Source organism: Vulpes vulpes, chromosome 8 (assembly GCF_048418805.1).
Source record: "Vulpes vulpes isolate BD-2025 chromosome 8, VulVul3, whole genome shotgun sequence".
NCBI lineage: Eukaryota > Metazoa > Chordata > Mammalia > Carnivora > Canidae > Vulpes > Vulpes vulpes.
Window position 1 is genome coordinate 44,141,879 of NC_132787.1, and position 23,506 is coordinate 44,165,384.

The 23,506-nt window shown below is 39.0% G+C and overlaps 1 protein-coding gene across 11 annotated transcripts in view; it reads left to right on the top strand.

Annotated features, from left to right (window-relative positions):
• The window catches only part of CACNA1C (calcium voltage-gated channel subunit alpha1 C), a 648,720-nt gene that overhangs the window by 608,677 nt on the left and 16,537 nt on the right, over positions 1–23,506 (top strand). For all 11 annotated transcript variants that reach the window (XM_072766363.1, XM_072766357.1, XM_072766353.1 and 8 more), the window contains 5 exons: positions 3,065–3,230; positions 3,806–3,933; positions 4,532–4,628; positions 6,549–6,651; positions 20,874–20,975. In XM_072766363.1, the coding sequence (XP_072622464.1) occupies positions 3,065–3,230; positions 3,806–3,933; positions 4,532–4,628; positions 6,549–6,651; positions 20,874–20,975 (596 nt within the window). The remainder of the gene's footprint in view (positions 1–3,064; positions 3,231–3,805; positions 3,934–4,531; positions 4,629–6,548; positions 6,652–20,873; positions 20,976–23,506) is intronic.

Consider the following 23,506-nt stretch of genomic DNA (forward strand, 5'->3'; position numbering starts at 1 on the left):
CTCCAAAGAAGATATATGAATGGCCAATAAGCACATGAAAAGAAGCTCAACATCACTAATCATAAGGGAAATGTAAATCAAAACTATAGTAAGATAACCTCATATTCATTAGAAGGGCTACTACTATCAAAAAAATAAAATAAAATAAAATAAAATAAAATAAAATAAAATAAAACAGAAAACAACAAGTGTTGGCAAGGATGTGGAGCAATTGGAATCTTTATGTCCTGCTAGTGGGATATGAAAAGGCATAGCCATTGTGGAAAACAGTATGATAGTTCCTCAAAAAATTAAAAATAAAATTACCATATGATCCATCAATTCCATTTCTGGGTATATATCCCAAACAATTGAAAGCAAGATCTAGAAGAAATGTTTATATACTCCTGTTCATAACAGCATTATTCACAATGGGCAAAATGTGGAAGCAACCCAAGTGCCCATTGACAGATGAATAGATAAGCAGAATGTGGTATATACATATAATGAAATATTATTCAGCCTTGAAAAAGGAAGGAAATTCTGCAGTATGCTACAACATGATTGAAACTCAAGAACATTATGCTAAGTGAAATAAACCCATCACAAAAGACTAATACTATGTGATTCCACTTATATGAGGTCCTTAGTCAAAATTGTAACACATAAAGTAGAGTGGTGGTTGCCAGGGCCGAGGGGTAGAAGAGAATGGGGAGTTATCAGTTAATGGGCAGAGTTTCAATTTTACAAGATGAAAAGAACTATGGAGATGGATGCTGGTGATGGCTGTACAACAATGTGAATATATTTAATACCACTAAACTAAATACTTAAAAATAGTTAAGATGGTAAATTTTATGTTATGTGTATTTTACTACAATGAAAAGAAAATAAATAAACCCTTTTTAAAAATGTAATTGCCTATGTAAACTACACAAGAGAAACTGTAGAGCTATGAGAATTCAGCAAACTTCTATATATAAAGTCAACTGTATGCCTTTACAGGAAATATAGCTTCTTGAGTGTACTGCTTATAATAGCAACATCTTGTTTAAGTAAGATACCTAGAAATAATCTAAAAAATATATACACGGGGGAATTATAAAAATTTCTTAAAAGACATTAAATAAGGCCTAACTAAATGGAGAGATGTGCCATGTTCATGGCTGGGAGACATAATGTTACAAAAATATCAGATTCTCCAAGTTAATCTATGCCATTCCAGTAAGACTCACAGTGAGATTATTCATCGAACTTGAGCTGATTCTAATGTAACTGTATAAGAAAAAAGGAAAATGAATAGCCAAGACAATTTTGAAAAACAATAAGCTGGAAGGACTCACTGTTTATAAGAGAGCAAGACTTAATATAGAACTATAGTAATTAAGACAATGTGGTCCATTGGTACCAACATAGACAAATAAACCTACAGAAGAGAATGAAAAGGCTATTATGAGACTCACACATCTATGGAAATATAATTTATGTCAGAAGGGATATTCCAAATCAGTAGATAAAGATGAACTATTCAATAAATTGTATTAAGAACATTGGTTATCTAAACAGGAAAATATAAAGCATATTTCTACCTTATATCGAACACAAAAACAAATTTCAGATTAATGGGTTATTATATAAAACAAAATCTTAGAAGTTTTAGAACATATAGGAGAATATCTTTATCACCGAGACTAAGGAAAGATTTCTTTAAGCAAGATGGCAAAAAGCAGTGAAATTTAAAAGTTAGATCAATCAGGGGCACCTGCATGCCTCAGTTAGTTAAATGTCCAATTCTTGATTTCAGCTCAGGTTATGATCTCAGGGTCATAGGATGGAGCCCCGTATTGGGCTCCCTACTCAGTGGGAAGTCTGCTTGAGATTCTCTCTCTCCCTTTACCCCTCCCCCAGCTCGCTCGCTCTCTCTCTCTCTCTCTCTAAAATAAATAGATAAATCTTAAAATAAAATATACATTCAAAATAAATAAGCTTCACTGTAAATAAGGCTGTAGACAAGCCATAGGTTGGAAGAAAGTACTTACTACACATGTAACTCACAAAGTATTAATAGAAAGAATATATTTTAAAACTCACAATGAACAAGAAGACAAATAACCCATGAGACAAACAGACAAAAATATGAAAATGCAGTTCACAGAAGATAAAATAAAAATTCTTAACCTATTAATCATTTAAACCTAAATTAAGACAGCAATGAAATATCATTTTACATCCATCGTATGAGCAACATTTTTTTAAGATTCACTAATACAAAGAGTTGACAAGTCTAAACTCATTGAATCAGAAAGTAGAAAAGGAATTGCCAGGAGCTGGAAGCAGTGGGGATAGGGAGAAGTTGGTAGAAGGGCACACACTTCCAGCTCTAAGATAAGGAAGGTCTGAAGATCTGTTAACTAGGTGGGAAGAATCCCTCCACAACTCAAATTGTCATGATGGACACTTTAAATATCTTACAATTTTATTCATCATATACCTCAGTAAAACTGGAAAAAAGTTGATAGGTCTGCAGAGCAAAGGCATTTGTCCCACACTGACGACCAGAACATAAATTGCACAAACCCTTGGAGAATCAGCAGTACCAACTGAAAGTGAAGACATGTCGGCTTCACCTGGCAATTCCACTTTCTTCAGATATCCAAGGCATGGACCTGCATGTTGATTGCAGGGTTCTTTGTAATAGCAAAAGAGAAAAGAAAAAGAGAAACCTTTAACAAGATGGCAGGTTTTTAAAAATGGTATATACATAGAATATACTGCTATCTAGCCATTAAGATGGATGAACTAGAGGCTAATGGGAAAATCTCCAAAACTTAACGTGAATTACAAACAGAGGGATTTTTCAGAACAGATAGTTTGTTACCATTTATGGAAAGTTTTAAAACATTCAAAACGATGCCATGTATTTTCATATTTAGTGAATGTACCAGAGCATTCAGGGAATGATAAACACCAAATTCAATTTAGAAGTTCCCTCTGGGAAGGGAGGATGGGGCAAGGGGTGAGGGAAAGATCCAGAGATATGAGATGGGCCCCACGGGTGGTAGACTCTCTCACTGCTCTCCCCTAGGTGTGCCACAGGGGAGGCATGGCAGGACATCATGCTGGCCTGCATGCCAGGGAAGAAGTGTGCCCCCGAGTCGGAGCCCAGCAACAGCACAGAAGGTGAAACACCCTGTGGCAGCAGCTTCGCAGTCTTCTACTTCATCAGCTTCTACATGCTCTGTGCCTTCCTGGTAAGCTGAGGTGGGACTGAACAGCCCACATGTCATGAGTATGCAGTTCAAGGCAGCCTACGCCCTCTATCTCTGCATCTTGCAGTCAGAGAAACAGACTTGGAAAGACTCAGTTAGTAGCAATGTCCAACCAGTAGACAAGGACACAAAGCCCTGGGCCAGAGTGAGCCCAACCAGCATCTTTCTTATGCATTCTTGGCTCTTGTCATGGTGGCATTGTCCCAGGGGACAGAAAGGGATGTGTGTAGAGGCCTAGAGGCAACCCATATGTTTTTGACACTTTGATGAGCAGTGTGAGGAAGAGTGGTGGAGAAAGCTGCCCCCTGTCCTTAGGGGACAAACTGCCCAGCAGTTTAGTATGAGGGAAGCTGTCCAGCCCACATGTGGGGTTCATTCCACATCATTCTGAGGAGAGCTGTGTCAGATTCATACCAAAGAGACCCGAGCTCCAGGGGCTGGTGTTTTAAATGATGAATATAGCTGGTCTTTAGAAATGTGGCTTCTACCATGCATGGCACCAGCTGGCAAAATGGATTCAGGTGGCAAGAAACTCATCATATCTCTGTTCTCTGCAGATCATTAACCTCTTTGTAGCTGTCATCATGGATAACTTTGACTACCTGACAAGGGACTGGTCAATTCTTGGTCCCCATCATCTGGATGAATTTAAAAGAATCTGGGCAGAGTATGATCCTGAAGCCAAGTAAGTTCCTAGAGGGAAACACTGATTTCCAAAGCCCAGAGGACCATACCTATAGAAGAGGTTCAACACAGGTTAGCACTGGGTGGACCAATTAGAAACACTGAACAACACCAGACCCCAGGGTCAAGAGTCAAGGTCCAGCAATAACAGGCCAAGCATCTTTGGCTAAGTCAAGAATGTAACTATTTTCAGTTGAACAGAAGGATGGGAAATCCTAGTAAGTACTCAAGTGAAAATGTTTAGAGTCAAGTAGATCTCAACTCTATTCTCACCTCGGATTCAAGGATACAATCACATTTGATTAACAGTTAATAAATGCCTCTTGGTCACATGGTTAGATTGCAGCAGCAAGTATATGTGAGAGTCTAATTGCACTACTCAAAGTCCCTTTCTTGAACACAGCCCTGGTGGAAAATTGCTCATCAAAATCTAAACATGTATATACTGGTTTTGGGGTTTTACCATGCAATTCTGCAACTCTGTACCGAGTTTGACCAATAGGGCAACAGCTATGGAGAGCCTGGTATATACGTCCTGGGCTGCTCGCTGAGACCATGGCCCTCTGATGGATCTTTCTCTCCTCTCCTCTCTCTTTTAGGGGTCGAATCAAACACCTAGATGTAGTGACCCTGCTCCGGCGGATTCAGCCCCCACTGGGTTTTGGGAAGCTGTGCCCTCACCGTGTGGCTTGCAAAGTAAGGGATGACCTGGGTTCATGGGAGAAAAAGAGAAAACAAGGGAGGGAAGAAGCCTATTTGTCTTGTGACCGTGGTCAGGCCTTTGATCCTTTAAGGGAATGAAGACAATACTTATGTATTAAAGAAATGAGCTTGAACCAGATTATATTTTAAGGTTCCTTCCAACAGTAAGTCCTCAGCTACAGTAAGTCCTCAGATTGTATAAAGGAAAACTGAAGTGAATGCCTCTTGACCCAGTGAGCCACATGCGCAGTCCCATCAGTCTGTACCACCTAGGCATCCTGGAAAACGTCCAGCCAAGGATGGACGGATTAGGAGTTCTCTTACTGGGATCAGAGGGCTATTAAAGAGTCCATGCTTCAGCTTCAGGGACCTCAAAAGCCTTAAAACTGTGTACAAAATCCCTGAAACACTCACAAATTATACCAGAGAGAGGATCTGTCATGTTCATCAGATTTCTAAGCGAGTCCATGACCCCATAAAAGTAAAAGGCAAGCATCCTAGACTCTTTAGACCCAACTCTTGCTCGTGTGGTCCTCACATGATCCTGAGAGTGAGCACTCCCTTAAATTGTGTGCCCAGGCACCTCCCTTACCTCACAGTAATCCCAACCAGATAGCCCCACAGTTGCTGGAGAGTATTATTCCTACTCTATTCCCTCTTATTTTAATTCCCATTTCCACCATTCTGTAATCCCTGTTGGAATAACAATGAGCTGAAAAGGGGTTGGGGAAAGTGAGGTCAGAGAGCTGTATAGAAGCACAGATACAAAAATTCAGCGGCGGATAATCCATTCATGGAAAATGGAAAATTGAATTGTGCTTTGTTTTACTCAGTTTTTTCTCATTTATATCTCCACTTTGTTCCAAAAAAGATTTTAGAAGATTTCCAAGGTTATAGAAGATATGAGGGGGAAAAAGCACAAATGGAAAGTCAAAGCACAATGGAAAAAAAAAAAAGCAGGGACAAGTGTGTCCTGCATGAGGTGATAGTGCATCCATCATGGCCTCCAGATGGGCCTGGACAGGCTAGCAACTGGATGTTCAGCTTCCCAGTGACCGCGCCATAATTCACAATGTCTGTGAGAGACAAGAAGATCCAGTCAGTCAGGAAAATTATAACTCCTCTTGGCACTATGATTAACAGGAGGACACTATGTGATCTAATAAGTAACATCTTTGACCACATCTTGAGAGCAAACGTCAGAATGACTTTCATGGTGCTCTTTCTCATAATTACTCTGGTGTGCATTGAGGGTCCCACACCAGGGCACAATCAATGGCAGCAATTTAGGGTGGTGAGAAAGGATGGAAAAGGGCAATCCAGTCCTAACCAGTCAACAAGCTTTTGGCCCAGCTTGATGCAGAGGTATATTTTTCAGTATACAGAAAAAAGGATGCACTGCATCCTGCATGCAAACCTGCCATTACTGTCTCCTGCATGCAAACCTACCATTACTGTCTTATCCTTATGATATGACAGTATTCTTATGATACTGTCTTATCAGGGCTTTGGATGAATTCTGGCTGGCAGGTGGGCTCTCAGCAAGTGCCTGGCATGCAGCTGTTCTTTGTTGCCAGTAGAGAGCACACCCATATGCCTGAGTAGACATTTGAACTAAGGAGAGGTTTGGGTGGGCTAAACATCCTTTTGTGGAAGAAATGATGTAATAAGAACAAATATTATTCCTCCCTCACTCTGTGTTGAAGAGCTGAGATTTATGGCAGAGCTGACATCCTCCCCAGAATAGGTTTTAAATACATTTTAGTGACCCATGCCTCAAACCCCTGCCTGCTTCTGACACATGCACACAAGTTTCAAGGCTCCATCCCAGCATTCTCCTGCCATTGTGGTTCTGTGGGTCCTTTGAGAACAGTTTGCTGTAATCACCAGCTTTGCCTCCACTTCCCCCTCCAGCGTCTAGTCTCCATGAACATGCCTCTGAACAGTGATGGGACGGTCATGTTCAATGCCACCCTGTTTGCCCTGGTCCGGACAGCCCTGCGGATCAAAACAGAAGGTAAGCATCATCTGAGGGTCACTGGGAGAGCCACTCAGAAAATCAAGAAGACTAACCAAACAGCTTGCAAAGTGCTCCCATCATCTTCCCATTCTGTGTAGGATCAGAGGAGTGGTTCAGTGATAATCTTTACATCCAGGGATGTTGAAGAGGCCTAGCTTACTCATGTTTCCTTTGGTCTTTGAATGGCCTTCTGGTCTCTAGCTTATTTATTTTTAATTCTAGCCTTCCATTAATGTCTAGAAATTATTCGAGGTGATATCTTGAAGTCAAAGCTTTAGAATCAAAACAGCAGAAGGTGATGAGTGTTACGTAAAGCAGAGCTAAGCCCCATATAAATGGAATTTTACTGACTGTGTGGGTCTCTCAAATGCTTCACTGTTTTAATTGTCAGAAAGGGGTCATATTGGCAAATGGTGACGATGGTCAGGGTCATCACATACTATTGTACAGGCTGTGTCTGCATCAAGGTGTTCGGCCAGCCAGCAGGTGTGGGTTTAAAATTTCATTTGCCTGCTAGTTGGGCCATGCTCCCTCAAGGCTGTGTTTACCTGAAAGGACGACTTCTGCTTTGCACAAAGATACCCTATGGGATAGCAGCAGCCTTGACTGGGATAATCTGCTGTCCTATAACAGATAATTATTTCTGAACCACTCTGTGGAAAAAGGCATAAAGAATGTACCTAAGAAGATATGATTGTTCTCCAAGAGCTTCTAGCTTATTACAGTGTTTTGTAGAGTGTAGTCAAAAGACCACCTGCCTCAGATTCAGCTGTTGAAGATTGTTTAAAATGTGATAAGTCATTTATTCTCTCTTTACTTCAGCTTCTTTATTTGTAAAATAAGAAAGATAGCGATGTGTGGAAAAATCAGTAAATAATCCATCAGAGAAGTAAGTGCCTTTTCTCAGTTAAATCCTTCCAGAAAATAATAGAAACATCTAATATGAAGGAAAACAAGAACCAGGCCAGCAAGACACATGTTTTTAAAAATGAGCTAATCTTTAAAAAACTAAAAATAGTTCAAGTTACATTGCTGAACTAAGGAGAAACAAAAGCCGAAGGAGACGGTCCAAGACGCTGGCATAGGAAGACTCTGAGCTCACCTCCTCCCAAGGACACACCAAATCTACACCCACATATGGAGCAATTCATCCTGAAGAACTGAGAGCTGATTGAACAACTTCTATACAACAAAGGTTAGAGGGGCCACACAGAGGAATAGCAGGAAAGATGAAAATATGGTAACCATGGGAAAACACCCCTCTCACACCCCAAACCAATGTGATAATTTGCAGTGAGAAAAGATAGCACTGGCCATAAACCCAGATTCACCCACCCTGGGACACCAGAAAAATAGTGGCTTAAAGGGCAACAAGACTATAAATGAATGAAATCCACTCACATCCACTAAATGGCAAGGGAAGGGGAACTACTGGAACTCTCACCAGGTTGAAGGTCCCAATAAGCACCATTGTTTACATTCCCTTCCACCTTGATAGTGCAGATGGGAGCAGGGCCCAGGCACTCTGGTTGGCCTGCCAGGGTTACTCCAGCGAGCCCCAGGCCCTTGGCCCATACCAGCTAACCCCCAGATAGCTCTCCACCCATGCCCGCCCAGCTCCAACCACCCCACCAACGTGGCTTCTGGTCTCAGTGCACCCCCAGAACTTCTAGCCAGTGCCTGCTCCAGCTCCAGCCAACCCCATCAGGGTTGTCCAGGTATAGTGTACCCCTGGACTCCCCCACACCATGCTGGCTTCAGCTACAGCCAGCCAGGCAGCCAAAACTTCCAGGCATATGCAATGTACACAGGGGACATTCCTACACAAGGCTACCCCTTAAGATTGGGAGAGGTGACTATTCCACCTAAGTTGTAGAGACTAACCTTGAAAGTCAAACAAAATGAGGATACAGAAGAATAGGTTCTAAATGAAAGAACAAGATAAAACCCCAGGGGGAAAAAACCCTGACAAAATAGAGATAGGTCACTTACCAGGCAAAGTAGAGTTCAAAGTAATGGTCATGAAGATGCTCACCAAACTCAGGAGAAGAATGGAGGAACACAGTAAGACCTACAACAAAAAGTTAGAAAATATAAGAAAGTACCAAACAGGAATTACAGAGCTGAAGAATACAATAATTGAATTGAAAAATACACTAGGAATCAACAGCAGATTAGATGATACAGAAGAATGGATCAGCAATCTGGAAGACAGAACAGTGGAAATCACTCAGTCAGAACCCAAAAAAGAAAAAAGAATTTTTAAAAATGAGAATAATTTTAACTTCCCTAATATGGGGAAAGAAACAAGCATGAGTCCAGGAGGCACAGAAAACCCCCCTCAAAATCAATAAAAATAGATCAACACCTCAACATATAATAAATAATGAAGCTTGCAAACTTAAGAGATAAAGAGAAAGTCTTGAAAGCAGCTCAGGACAGAAGGTTCTTAACCTACAAGAGTAGAAACATAAGGCTGGCAGCAGACCTGTCCACAGAGACCTGGCAAGCCAGAAAGGACTGGCATGATATATTCATTGTGTTAAATGGGGAAAAAATGCAACAAAGAATAGTTTATTCAGCAAGGCTATCATTCAGAATAGAAGGAGAGATCAAGAGTTTCTAGGACAAACAAAAGCTGAAGCAACTTGTGAATACTAAACCAGCCCTGCAAGAAATATTGAAAGGGATCCTCTGAATGAATAGAGAGCCCAAAAGTAACAAAGACCAGAAAGGAACAGAGACAATCTACAGAAACAACAACTTTACAGGTAAATGGCACTAAAACTCAGATCTTTCAGTACTTACTCTGAGTGTAAATGGACTAAATGCTCCAATCAAAAGATACAGGGCATCAGATTTGATTGAAAAAAAAAAAGAAACAAGACCTATCAATATGCTATCTATAAGTGACTCATTCTAGACTCAAAGACACCTCCAGGTTGAAAGTGAGAGGGTGGAGAACCATTTATCATGCTAATGGACATCAAAAGAAAACTAGAGTAGCAATCTTTATATCAGACAAACTAGATTTTAAACCAAAGACTGTAATAAGAGATGAATAAGGACACTCTACTATAATAAAAGGATCTCTCTAACAAAAAAAAACTAAGAATGGTAAATATTTATGCTCCTAACTTGGGAGCAATTATATAAATCAATTAATAACAAAATTAAAGAAACACATTGATAATAATACAATAATAGTAAGGGACTTTAACACCATACTCACAGCAATGGATAGATAATCTAAGCAGATCAACAAAGAAACAAGGGCTTTGAATGACACACTGGACCAGGTGGACTTCGTATATATATTCAGAATATTTCACACTAAAGCAAAGTACTCACATTCTTCTTGAGTGCACATGGAACATTCTTCAGAGATCACATACGGGGTCACAAATCAGGTCTTAACTGGTACCAAAAGATTGAGATTATACCATGTATATTTTCATACCATGATGCTTTAAAATTTGAACTCAATCACAAGAAAAAATTTGGAAGGGGGCAGCCCAGGTGGCTCAGTGGTTTAGCACTGCCTTTGGCCCAGAGCGTGGTCCTGGGGACCTGGAATTGAGTCCCACGTTGGGCTCCCTGCATGGAGCCTGCTTCTCCCTCTGCCTGTGTCTCTGCCTCTCTCTCTCTCTCTATCTCTGTCTCTCATAAATAAATAAATAAAATCTTTTTTAAAAATTTGGAGGGAAGACAAATACATGGAGGTTAAAGAGCATCCTACTAAAGAATGAATGAGTCAACCAAGAAATTAAAGGAAAATTTTTTTAAAAAATACATGGAAACAAATGAAAATGAAAACACAACAATTCAGAACCTTTGGGATGCAGCAAAGGGAGTCCTAAGAGGGAAGTATATAGCAAAATAGCCTTTCTCAAGAAACAGGAAAGGTCTCAAATACACAACCTAACCTTACACCAAAAGGAGCTGGAAAAGAACAGCAAACAAAGCCTAAATCCAGCAAAAGAAGATAAATAATAAAGATTACGGCCGAAATCAATGATATAGAGATTTTGAAAAAATATAGAACATATCAACAAAACTAGAAGTTAAGAAAATTGATAAATCCTAGCAAGACTTATTTTTTTAAAAAAGAGAGAGAAAGGACCCAAATAAAACCATAAATGAAAGAGGAGAGATCACAACCAATACTTAAGAAATACAAACAATTATAAAATAATATTATGAGCAATTATATGCCAACAAATTAGGGAATCTGGAAGAAGTAGATGTATTCCTAGAAACATAAAAACTACCAAAACTGAAACAGGAAGAAATAGAAAACCTCAACAAGCCCATAACCAGCAAAGAAATTAAATCAGTAATCAGAAACCTCCCAAACAGGGATCCCTGGGTGGCGCAGCGGTTTGGTGCCTGCCTTTGGCCCAGGGCGCGATCCTGGAGACCCGGGATCGAATCCCACATCAGGCTCCCAGTGCATGGAGCCTGCTTCTCCCTCTGCCTATGTCTCTGCAACCCCCCCCCCCTCTCTCTCTCTGTGTGACTATCATAAATAAATTTTTAAAAAAAAAATTTTTTTAATTTAAAAAAATTTAAAAAAAAAAAAAAAAAGAAACCTCCCAAACAAACAAGAGTCCAGGGCCAGATGGCTTCTCAGCAAAATTCTAAAAAAACATTTTAAAAATAACTAATACCTATTATTCTGAAGCCGTTTCAAAAAAAAATAGAAATGGAAGGACAATTTCCAAACTCATTCTATGAGGCCAGCATTACCTTGATCCCAAAATCAGACAAAGCCCCCACCAAAAAAAAAAAAATTACAAACCAATGTCCCTGATGAACATGGATGCAAAAATTCTCACGAAGATCCTAGCTAATAGTATCTAACAGTACATTAAAAGGATTACTCACCAAAACCAAGAGAGATGTATTCCTGGGCTGCAAAGGTAGTTCAACATCCACAAATCAGTCAATGTGACACAACACATTAATAAAAGGAAGGACAAGAACCATATGATCTTTTGAATAGATTCAGAAAAAGCATTTGACAAAATACAGCATCCTTTCTTGATAAAAATTCTGCAGTGTAGGGATAGAGGGAACATACCTCAATATCATAAAAGCCATATATTAAAAACCCACAGCAAATATTCTCAAAGAGGAAAACTTAGATCTTTTTTCCTAAGGTCAGGAACACATCAGGGATGTCCACTCTCACCATTGTTGTTCAACATGGTACAGGAAATCCTAGCCTCATCAATCAGACAACAAAAAGAAATAAAAGGCATCCAAATTGGCAAAGAAGCCAAATTTTCACTCTTAGCAGATGACTTGATACTCTATGTAGAAAACCCCAAAGACTCCACCTAAAAATTGCTAGAACTGTTACAGGTATTCAGCAAAGTGGCAGGATATAAAATCAATGCACAGAAATCAGTTGCATTTCTATACACTAATAATGAAGCAAAAGAAAGAGAAACCAAAGAATCTATCCCTTTTACAGTTGCACCCAAAACCATATACCTAGGAATAAACCTACTCAAAGAGGTAAAGTATCCATACTCTGAAGACTGAACAGTACTTATGAAAGAAATTGAGGAAAAGATAAAGAAATGGAAAAACATTCTATGCTCATGGATTGGAAGAACAGATATTATTTAAATGTCTATGCTACCAAAAGCAATCAACATATTCAATGCAATCACTATCAAAATGCCCCTTCAACATTTTTCAAAGAGCTGGAACAAACAATCGTAAAATTTGTATGGAACCAGAAAAGACCCCAAATAGCAAAAGGAATGTTGAAAAAGAAAACCAAAGCTGGAGGTATCACAATTCCAGACTTCAAGCTGTATTACAGAAGTGTGATCATCAAGACAGTATGGTATTGGCACAAAAACAGACACATAGATCAATGGAACAGGAGAGAACCCAGAAATGGACCCTCAACTCTATAGTCAGCTAATCTTCGACAAAGAATGAAAGAATATCCAGTGGAAAAAAGACCATCTCTTTAACAAGTGGTGCTGAGAAAACTGGACAGCCACATGCAGAAGAATGAAGCTGGACCACTTTCTTACACCATACATAAAAATAAACTCATAATAGATGAAAGACCTAAATGTGAGACAGGAATCCATCAAAATCCTAGAGAAGAACACTCGCTGCAACCTCTGTGACCCCATCCACAGCAACTTCTTGCTAGACACATCTCCAAAGGCAAGAGAAACATAAGCAAAAATGAGCTATTGGAACATCATCAAGATAAAAAGCTTTTGCACAAACAAAAGGGAAACAATCAACGAAACTAAAAAGGCAGCATACAGAATGGGAGAAGATATTTGTAAATGACATATCAGAGAAAGGGCTAGTATCCAAAATCTATAAAGAACTTATCAAACTCTATAACCAAAAATTTAAAAATCCAGTCAAGAAATGGGCAGAAGACATGAGCAGTCATTTCTCCGAAGAAGAACTATACATGGCCAACAGACACATGAAAAAGTGCACAACATCACTCATCATCAGAGAAGTACAAATCAAAACCACAATGAGATACCACCTCACATCAGTCAGAATGACTAACATGAACAATTCAGGAAACAACAGATGTTGGTGAGGACCCAGAGGATGGGGAGCCCTCTTACGCTGTTGGTGGGAATGCAAGCTGGTGCAGCCAGTCGGGAAAACAGTATGGAGGTTCCTCAAGAAGTTAAAAATAGAGCTACCCTATGACCCAGCAATTGCACTACTGAGTATTTATCCAAAGGATACAAACATAGTGATTTGAAGGGGCATATGCACCACAATGTTTATAGCAACAATGTCTACAACGGCCAAAATATGGAAAGAGCCCAGATGTCCATCAACAGATAAATAGATAAAGAAGTTGTTTTACATATATATATTTCCATTTTATATATATATGTGTGTATATATATTACATATATATAATGGAATATTACTCAGCCATCAAAAAAGAATGAAATCTTGTCATTTGCAATGCCATGCATGGAACTACAGTGTATTGTGCTTAGCGAAATAAGTCAGTCAGAGAAAGACAAATACCATATGGTTTCACTCATATGTGGAATTTAAGGACTAAAACAGATGAACATAGGGGAAGGGAAGGGAAAATAAAATAAGACAGAAACAGAGAAGGAGACAAACCATAAGAGATTCTTAACTCTAGGAAAAAACTGAGGGTTGCTGGAGGGAAGGTCAAGGGGGTGGGGTACCGGGGTGGTGGGCATTAAGAAGGGCACTTGAAATAATTCATCAGTTGTATGCAACAGATGAATCCTAAATTCTACCTCTGAAACTAATAATATATTATTATTAATATGCATATGCTATATGCATATTAATAATAGATATATAATTATATATAATTAGCATATGTTAATTGAAAAATGAAAATAGTTCTTAAAACATCAAGTGTACTAACATTCACATAATAGGAGTTCCAGAAAGGAGTGGGGAGGCCTATTTGAAGTTATTTGAACTTATCTGAAGAAATAATGGCTGAAAATTTCCCTAACCTGGGGAAGAAAACAGACATCCAGTTCCAGGAAGCACAGAAATCCCTAAACAAGATGAACCCAAAAAGACTCATACCAAGAAATATTATAATTAAATTGCTAAAAGTTAAAGACAGGGATGCCTGAGTGGCTCAGTGGCTGGGCGTCTGCCTTCGGGCTGGGGTGTGATCCTGGAGTCCCGGGATCCTGGAGTCCCACATCGGGCTCCCTGCATGCAGCCTGCTTCTCTCTCTGCCTCTCTCTCTCTCTCTCTCTCTCTCTCTCTGTGTGTGTCTCTCATGAATAAACATAAAATCTTTAAAAGAATAAAATAAATAAAAGTTAAAGACAAGGGGAGAATTTTTAAAGCAGCAAGAGAAAAACAACTTGTTGTGTACAAAGGAACCCCCATAAGACTGTCAGCATATTTTTCAGCATAAATTTTGCATGGCAGAGTGAGTGGGATAATATATTCAAAGTACTGAAAGAAAACACTGCAACCAAGACTACTCCAGCTGGCAAGGTTTTCATTCAGAATTGAAGGAGAGATAGTTTCCTAGACAAGCAAAAGTTAAAGGGATTCATCACCACTAAACCAACCATACCAGAAATGTTACGGGGCCTTCTTTAAGCAAAAGAAGAAAAAGCTATAACAGGAAATAAGAAAAATATGAAAGAAAAAAATTCACTGGTAAAGGAAAACATATAGTAAAGGCAGTAAATTGTCCAACTTAAAAAGATAGTATGAAGATTAAAAGACAAAAATAGTAATTTAACTATAACTACAGCAAGTAGTTAAGTAATACACAAAATGAAAAGATGGCAAGGGTGCCTGGGTGGCTCAGTTGGTCAAGCATGTGACTTTTCATTTTCACTCAAGTCATAATCTCAGAGTTATGAGATCAAGCCCCACATTGGCTCCATGTTCAGGCAATCTGCTTGAGAGTCTCTCTCTCCCCCTGTCCCTCCTCACCCCCCACAAATAAATAAATAAATCTTTTTTGAGAAAATTAAAAGATGTCAAATAGGATGTTAGAAACATAAAATGTTGGGGGGGTAAAAAATAGTGCTTTTAGGATGTGTCAAACTGAAGTGACTATTAGCTTAAAATAGACAGCTATACATATATAGGTCAATATTTATGAACCTTATGCTAACCAAAAACCAAAACCTACAATAGGTAAACAAAAAATAAATAAAGAGAAAGGATCTCAAACATAACTAAAGAAAACCATCAAACACAATGGAAGAGACCAAAAGAAGAAAAATTAAACAGAAGACTTGCATCCAGAAAACAACTGACCAAATGACAAGAAGTACATACCTATTAATAATTACATTAAGTGTAAATGGACTAAATGCTCCAATCAAAAGACATACAGTGGCTGGATAGATTTTTTTAAAGACCCATTTATATACTGCCTTATAAGAGACTAATTTCAGATCTAAAGCCACACAGAGACTGAAATTGAAGAGACAATAAAATGATATTCCATGGAAACAGAAACAAAAAGAAAGCTGATGAAGCAATACTCATATCAGACAAAATAGATAACAAAGACTATAACAAACGGCAGAGAAGAGCATTACACAATGATAGAGAGTTTAATCCAAGAAGAGGATATAACATTTGTAAATACTTATGCACTCAACATAGGAGCATTTAAAAATATAAAGAAAATATTAATAGACATAAAGGGAGAAATTGACAGTAATATAATAACAGTAGGGAACTTTAATATTCCCCTTAACCAATGGATAAATAATCCAGAGAATCAATAGGGAAATATTGGCCTTAAATGATACATTAGACCAGATGGACTTAATAGATATATACAGAACATTTCATCCAAAACAGCAGAATACACAGTCTATTCAAGTGCTATTTCCAGGATAGTTAGGTCACAAAACAAATAAGTTGAAGAAGACTAATTTCACATCAAGCATCTTTTCCAACCACAATGGTAAAAAACTAGAAATTAAATACAAAAAGAAAACTGGAAAAAACACAAACATGTGGAGACTAAACAGTGTGTTACTAAACAACCAGTGGGTCAACAAAGAAATCAAACAGGAAATTTTTAGAAATACCTTGAGACAAAGAAAATGGAGACACAATTTTCCAAAACCTATGGAATGCAACAAAAGCAGTTCTAAGAAGGAAATTCATAATAATAGAAACCAGAAAAATCCCAAATAAATCATCTGACTTTATACCTAAAAGAACTAGAAAAAGAGGAACAAAGCCCAACATTAGTAGAGGGAAAGAAATAATAAAGACCAGAGTAGGAATAAATAAAATAAAGATGGGGGGGGACAAAGAAAATATAACAAAAGTAAGAGCTGGTTCTTTGAAAAGATCAATAAAATCGATAGCCAAACTCAAGAGAGAGGACCCAAATAAATAAAGGAAAAGTTACAACTGACACCACAGAAATACAAAGAATAAGAGATTACTACAATTATACACCAACAAATTGGAAAACTTAGAAGAAATGGATAAATTCCTAGAAAGACATAACCTTCTAAGACTGAATCACACACACACATAAAAATAGAAAATCTGAATATACCAATTACAAGTAATAAAACCGAAACAGTAATTTTTAAACTACCATAAAGCAAAAGTCCAGGACCAGACAGCTTCAGAGGTCAATATTACCAAAAATTAAAGAAAAGTTAGTACCTATTCTTCTCAAATTATTCCGAAAGATTGAAGAGGAAGGAAGTCTTCCAAACCTATTTTACAAGGCCAGCATTACCTTGATACCAAAACCAGACAAAAATACCACAAGAAAGAAAATTACAGGGCAATATCTCTGATAATATAGATGTAAAAATCCTAACAAAATATTAGCAAACCAAAGTTCAACAATACATTTAAAGGATCATACACCACAATCAAGTGAGATTTATTCCAGAGATGCAAGGATGGTTCCACATCTGCAAATTAATCAATGTGATTCCTCACATTAACAAAACAAAGGATAAAAATCATATGATCATCCCAATAGATGCAGGAAAAGCATTTGACAAAATTCAACATTCATTTATGATAAAAAAAAAAAACTCTCAACAAAGTGAGTATAGAAGGAACGTATCTCAACATAATAAAGGCCATATATGGCAAGCCCACAGCTAACATCATACTCATACTTATTTCCTGTAAGATCAGGAACAAGACAAGTACATCCACTCTCACCACTCTTATTCAACATAGTTTTGGAAGTCCTAACCACAACAATTAGGCAAGAAAAAGAAATAAAAGTCATCGAAATTGGACAGGAAAAAGTAAAACTGTCACTATTTGCTGATGACATGATACAATATAGAGAAAACCCTAAAGACTCCACCAAAATCTGTTAGAATAAATAATGAATTCAGTAAAGTCACAGGACGCAAAATTAATATACAGAAATCAGTGTTTCTGAACACTAGTAACTATCACTAAAGAAAAGAAAACAATTTCATTTACAGTTGCATCAAAAATAATGAAATATCTATGAATAAATTCAACAAGGATGTGAAAGACCTGTACTCTGAATACTGTTTAAGACATTGATGAAAAAAAAAAAAGACATTGATGAAAGTGGGGCACCTGAGTGATTCAGTGGGTTAAGCATCTGCCTTTGGCTCAGGTCATAATCTCAGGGTCCTGGGATAGAATCTGCATCAGGCTCCCTGATGTAGGGAGTCTGCAGGAAATCTGCTTCTCCCTCTCCCTCTGCCCTTCCTCCTCTCGCTTGTGTTCTCTCTCCCTCTCTCAAATAAGTAAATAAAATCTATTTTAAAAAATTGATGAAAGAAATTGAAGACATGAATAAATGGAAAGATCTTTTATGCTCATGGATTGGGAGAATTAATATTATTAAAATGTCCATAATGCCCAAAGCAATCTACAGATTCAGTGTAATCTCTATCAAAATATCAATAGCATTTTTTCACAGAACTGGGACAAAGTATCCCAAAATGTCTATGGAACCACAAAAAAATCCAAATAACCAGAGAAATCTCGAAAAAGAAGAACAAAGCTAGAGGTATCATGCTCCATGATTTCAAACTATACTGCAAAGCTGTATTAATCAAAAACAGTATGGTACCAGCATGAACAGAGACACATAGATCAATGGAATAGAATAGAAAGCCCAGGAAAAAACCCACACATATATGGTCAATTAACCTATGACAAAAGAGGCAAGAATATACAATGAGGAAGTCTCTTCAATCAGTGGTGTTGGGAACATTGGACAGCTACATGCAAAAGAATAAAACTGGGCCACTGTCTTACACCATACACTAAACTTAAATGAAGACTTGAATGTAAGACCTGAAACCATAAAACTCCTGGAAGAAAATATAGGTAGTAAGTTCTTCAACATCGGTCTTAGCAATATTGTTAGACCAGTCTCTTCAGGCAAGGACAAAAAGCTAAAATAAACAAATGAACCTACATCAAACTGAAGTTTCACAGAGTGAAGGAAATCAACATAATGAAAAGACAACCTACTGAGTGGGAGAAGTGTCAATGGGCTTTGTTCCCAGGGGCTCAAGGAAAAAACTGTTCCACACTTCTCTTCTAGCTTCTGGTGGGGGCCAGCAGTGCTTGGTGTTCCTTGGCCAGGCGGTATCACTCCAGTCTCTGCCTCCTCTTACATGGCCTTCTTCCCTGTGTCTCTCTGCATCTTCTCCTCTTATTATACAGACACCACTAGTACTGGATGTAGGGCCCACTACATCTGCAATATACCCTATTTCCAACTAAGGCCACATGCTAAGGTTCCATGTGGACATGAATTTGGTGGGGACACTATTTAACCCACTACAGAAAATAAGCAAGCATATTTGAGCATTATTTTAATTAGGACTCTTTTATCGCATATGTCAGAAACCACTAACTATCTTAACCAGGAAGGACACTTAACCATGAAGGATTGCCTCTATAACTGGAATGCCCAGGACTGTCATCTGGCTCCATGGATCTGACAGGGGACTCAGGGGCCCATCACTGTCCGTCCATTGCCACCTCTGCTTACTCCTGTTGGGAGCCTCTCTGGTGTGGCCACAGGGCAGATTGCCACTTAGAAATCTAACACCAGAGCTCTCAACTTTGCTGCTTCTCCTGTGTAGTAGCAATAAACTTCCCTATATTTGTTTCCTATTGCTGTGTAATTACCACAAATTCTTTGGCTTGCACAACACCTAGTCATTAGCCCACAGTTCCGTAGGTGGGGGTCCAGCCATGGATTAATTGAGTTCTCTGCTAAGAGTCTTCCCAAGCCAAAAATCAGGATACTGACGAGGATGTATCCTCTTCCAGAGGCTCCTATCACATTTTTGGAAAAATTCATTTCTTGCCATTGTAGGACTGCCTCTCAGCTGGGGACCATAGGGCCCCCCAGAGGCTGCCTCTCTCCATTCAATTCACAGCATCTGTGTGTGCTTTCTCCCAGGCCACAGCAGTCACCTCTCACTCCTCCTGCTCCCAACTGGGGACAAGTATCTACTTTTATCTTTTGATCTCCTTCATGTATTACTTCTTTTATTAGTTTTATTTTTTATTGAAGCATAATTTACATATAACATATTAATTTCAGATGTACAACATAATGACTACATATCTGTATATATTAAGAAATGATCACTACAGTAAATCTCATTAACATCCACCACCATATAGAGTTACAATTTTGTGCATGATGAAAACTTTTAAGACTTACTCTCTTAGCAACTATCAAACATGCAGTACAGCAATATTAACCGTAGTCACCATGCTGTACATTGCATCCCATGATTTACTTATTTTCTAACTGGAAATTTACACCTGAGAACTCTCTACTTTTAAAGAGTTCATGTGATTAGGTCAGGTCCATCTAGATAATCTCCCTATTTTAAGGCAATAGGAGCCACATAATATAATCTAATCACAGGAGTAAAACCCATCATAGCCCAGGGACCAAGTAGGGTGTGTGTATATATATCAGTGGTGATGGGAGATAACCTAAGAGAATCTTAGACTACTGCCCATCACATCCTCTCTTACAGCTGCTATACCACCAGTGTCCCAGAGGCCACATGGGATAGGCACAGGCATGGGACAGGCAAATTAAGCCTGTTTCACCAGTCGAGAAAGTAGACCCAGAGAAGCTCCAAAACAGAACCCAGTGTGTTCTGATTCCTGCTTCTACACTGACATTTTGCCACCTATTCCCCACAGGACACTCAGCAACGAGCTTTGACCTCAAGGTCCCCCTGCATATGGATGCTTTGTGTGGGGGAAAACTTTTGATCACCCATGGAGGTCCATGAGAAGTGCCGTGCACCAGAGCAGCCCCTCATAATCTGGCAGGTGGTCATTGAGCTCAGTCCGGCCAAGTTATCTGGTCCGCTCCAAGTGCCACTCATGAGGAAGCAGCACGTGGGGTTGAAGGGTTGCCACTGGCTGGCCCAAGCAGCAGGCAGGGAGGAAGAGAAAGGAATGGCACTGGACAGGGAACGGAGGGAAGGGGAAGTAGGAGCATGGAGAGCAATACAAAGAGAAAGAAGATGGAGGTGACAATGTGCAGACTGGAGAGAAAGAAAGTGAAGATGATAGACCAGGACTTTCTGTGGGCAAAGGTGCCACCAGAGGAAGCTTCCCAGTCTGCACAGAGGGACCTACCTATGCACGGGAGGGCCCCCAAGGGGCTGATGATCATTTTCAGCCTTGCATCTTTCTGCCCCCAGGGAACCTAGAACAAGCCAACGAGGAGCTGCGGGCCATAATCAAGAAGATCTGGAAGCGAACCAGCATGAAACTGCTGGACCAAGTGGTGCCTCCAGCGGGTGGTAAGTGCTTCCTGGATCTCCACCCTCTTGGCTCTTGCCTGGTTTCTGAGTCCATGAGGCTTGTGGGAGGCCTGCTTTCCCCCAGGCCCATCCCATGGGGCTCCAAGGCCCTACTGGTTGGAAGGGACGAGGGTGAAGGCCATGCCTTCACAAACTCAGATACAAGATATCAGGTTGGAAATCTGGTCTAATCATGCATTTCACAGACCAGAATTTCCAAGGGAACTCTGCAAAGTATAGGTTCCCCATAAACTACCAGGAAGGTTGCTCTGGAAATAATGAGGACCCAGAATAAGAGTTCCCCCGAGATCACCTCTTGGTTGAAACTCTTCATTTTTCCTGGGGCAATACTTCTCTACCCTCTCAAACCCAGAGCCCCTTTTTATAATGAACAGTTTATAATGTACCTACTACTATCCTGAATGAAAATTATAACCTTCCAACAGATATAATTTCCAAAATATTAATATAACACTTTAATATAAAATACATTAAAGTCAAATGTTTTTCAATATATACATTCTTAGACATGGGTTATGGCACTATGCCAGAAGTTACAGTTAACTGATTAAATACTTTCATGCATCCACTTATATTGAGTAAGACAATACTGACTATGTTGACTTTGTATTGTATTTGTCATTTTGAAGTAAAGGATAACTAAGCATATTAAATAATATAATATATACACATGTATACATACATATATGTACATACATGCACAAATAATATAATACACACACATGTACATAGAACACATGCACACTGGTATAAGTGGGTCAGGTACAGTAGGTGACTCAGATACCACAAGGAGCATTGCTATCAGGGATACAACTTTCCAAAATGTAAAGCCATCTTGGTGAAGCAGAAACAAAGTAAAATACGGTTTTCTATCAATTTATGCAGCAGTTATATTCCTGGAAAATTCTGGATGTATTAAAACCAGGCAAAAAATTATTTTCTGACAATATGTAAAATGAAGCTAGGTCCTTAGCTCAGGTCATCATAAACAGGCTATTTCCCCACATAGACATCTAGCAGAATGCAAATCTATCATTTGTTGTGCAAAGCATGCCTGTGTTATAAGGCACACATCTCGAACCACCTAATGCCTACAGCACACTATGACAACTAAAAAAAATCCCACACGTTCCCAAATTACTCTTTAAAATGTGACACCAGCCCCGTTGAGAACCACTTCCCAAAGGGAAGCGGGACTAGAGCTCAGTGAAAAGTCATTTACCTAGACAGGCCAAACACCACGTGATGTTTTGCATATATTATTTAATCCTTATAACATTTCTGTGAAGTTTGCTCAAAAACTGAAGTTCTTAGAAGCTATGTAGCTGACCTAGGGCTATAGGGTGAGTACCCGGCAGATTCGGAATTCAAACCCAGGTCTGAGGGACAAAAGAAATCCATGCTCTTTCTACCCTGCAGCTCTTCCTCACTGACTAGACAGAGGACTCAGATTTTTCTTTCCCACACGGGAATGAGGCGTTTGCCATGTGGAAGGTCATGATTGTTGTGACTTGGCTATTCTTAAGGGACAACTAGGAGTAGGAGAACCAGGGATCCTTGGGTGGCGCAGCACTTTGGCGCCTGCCTTTGGCCCAGGGTGTGATCCTGGAGACCTGGGATCGAATCCCATGTCAGGCTCCCGGTGCATGGAGCCTGCTTCTCCCTCTGCCTATGTCTCTGCCTCTCTCTCTCTCTGTATGACTCTCATAAATAAATAATAAAAAAATTTTTAAAAAAAAGGAAAGGCGAAATAACATATTATTAAAAAAAAAAAAAAAAAAGGAGTAGGAGAACCATCTCAGACCCTTGTGTCTAAACTATCAGCAGTCCTGTAGGCCCATTTCCCTGAGAAGAAAGCTACTTGTAGGACATGTAGGATTGTCCTTGGAGATTCATTGGCTTCTCCACCACCTGGTTCATTCTCAACACAGAGGCTGATTGTGTCGTGTGTGACTTGGGGGTAAGCCCAGCAGGGGCCCAGCCAAACCACATGGTAAGAAAACCCAATCTGTCTGGTTGAAAGAAAAACCAAAACTCAGAGAAAAAAGGTACTTCTATCAAACCCCATTTTTAAGTAGAGCTGTTTGTGCTTAGGGTACTGGTCAATTTATAATGGGCACCTCAAGTTTTGGGATCAAAAAAAATTAGTGAGCTATGTCAGGTTTTGTTTTTTTTTTTTTACTTTTTTAAGGGTTTTTACACCTTTTTGCTTTTTTTAAAGCAAGGTGAGAATTTTGACAATAGGCTACTTCTGTTAAAAAAAAAAGAAGAGCCTAAGAATACGTTTGTTTATTTGCAGAAAGATTCTCTGGAAAAATAAGAAGTTAATTTTAGAAAGATTATCTATTAAAAGATCGTAACTAGGCAGATGGGGGAAGGGTGGGAGAGAGACTTTTCACTGTACACCTTTTAATATATTTTTGCCTTTTTGAACCATGTGAATGGACTACCTCTTTTTTTAAAAATTAAGTCTAAAAACCTTAAGAAAGCTTGGATGCTGAAAACAGTGA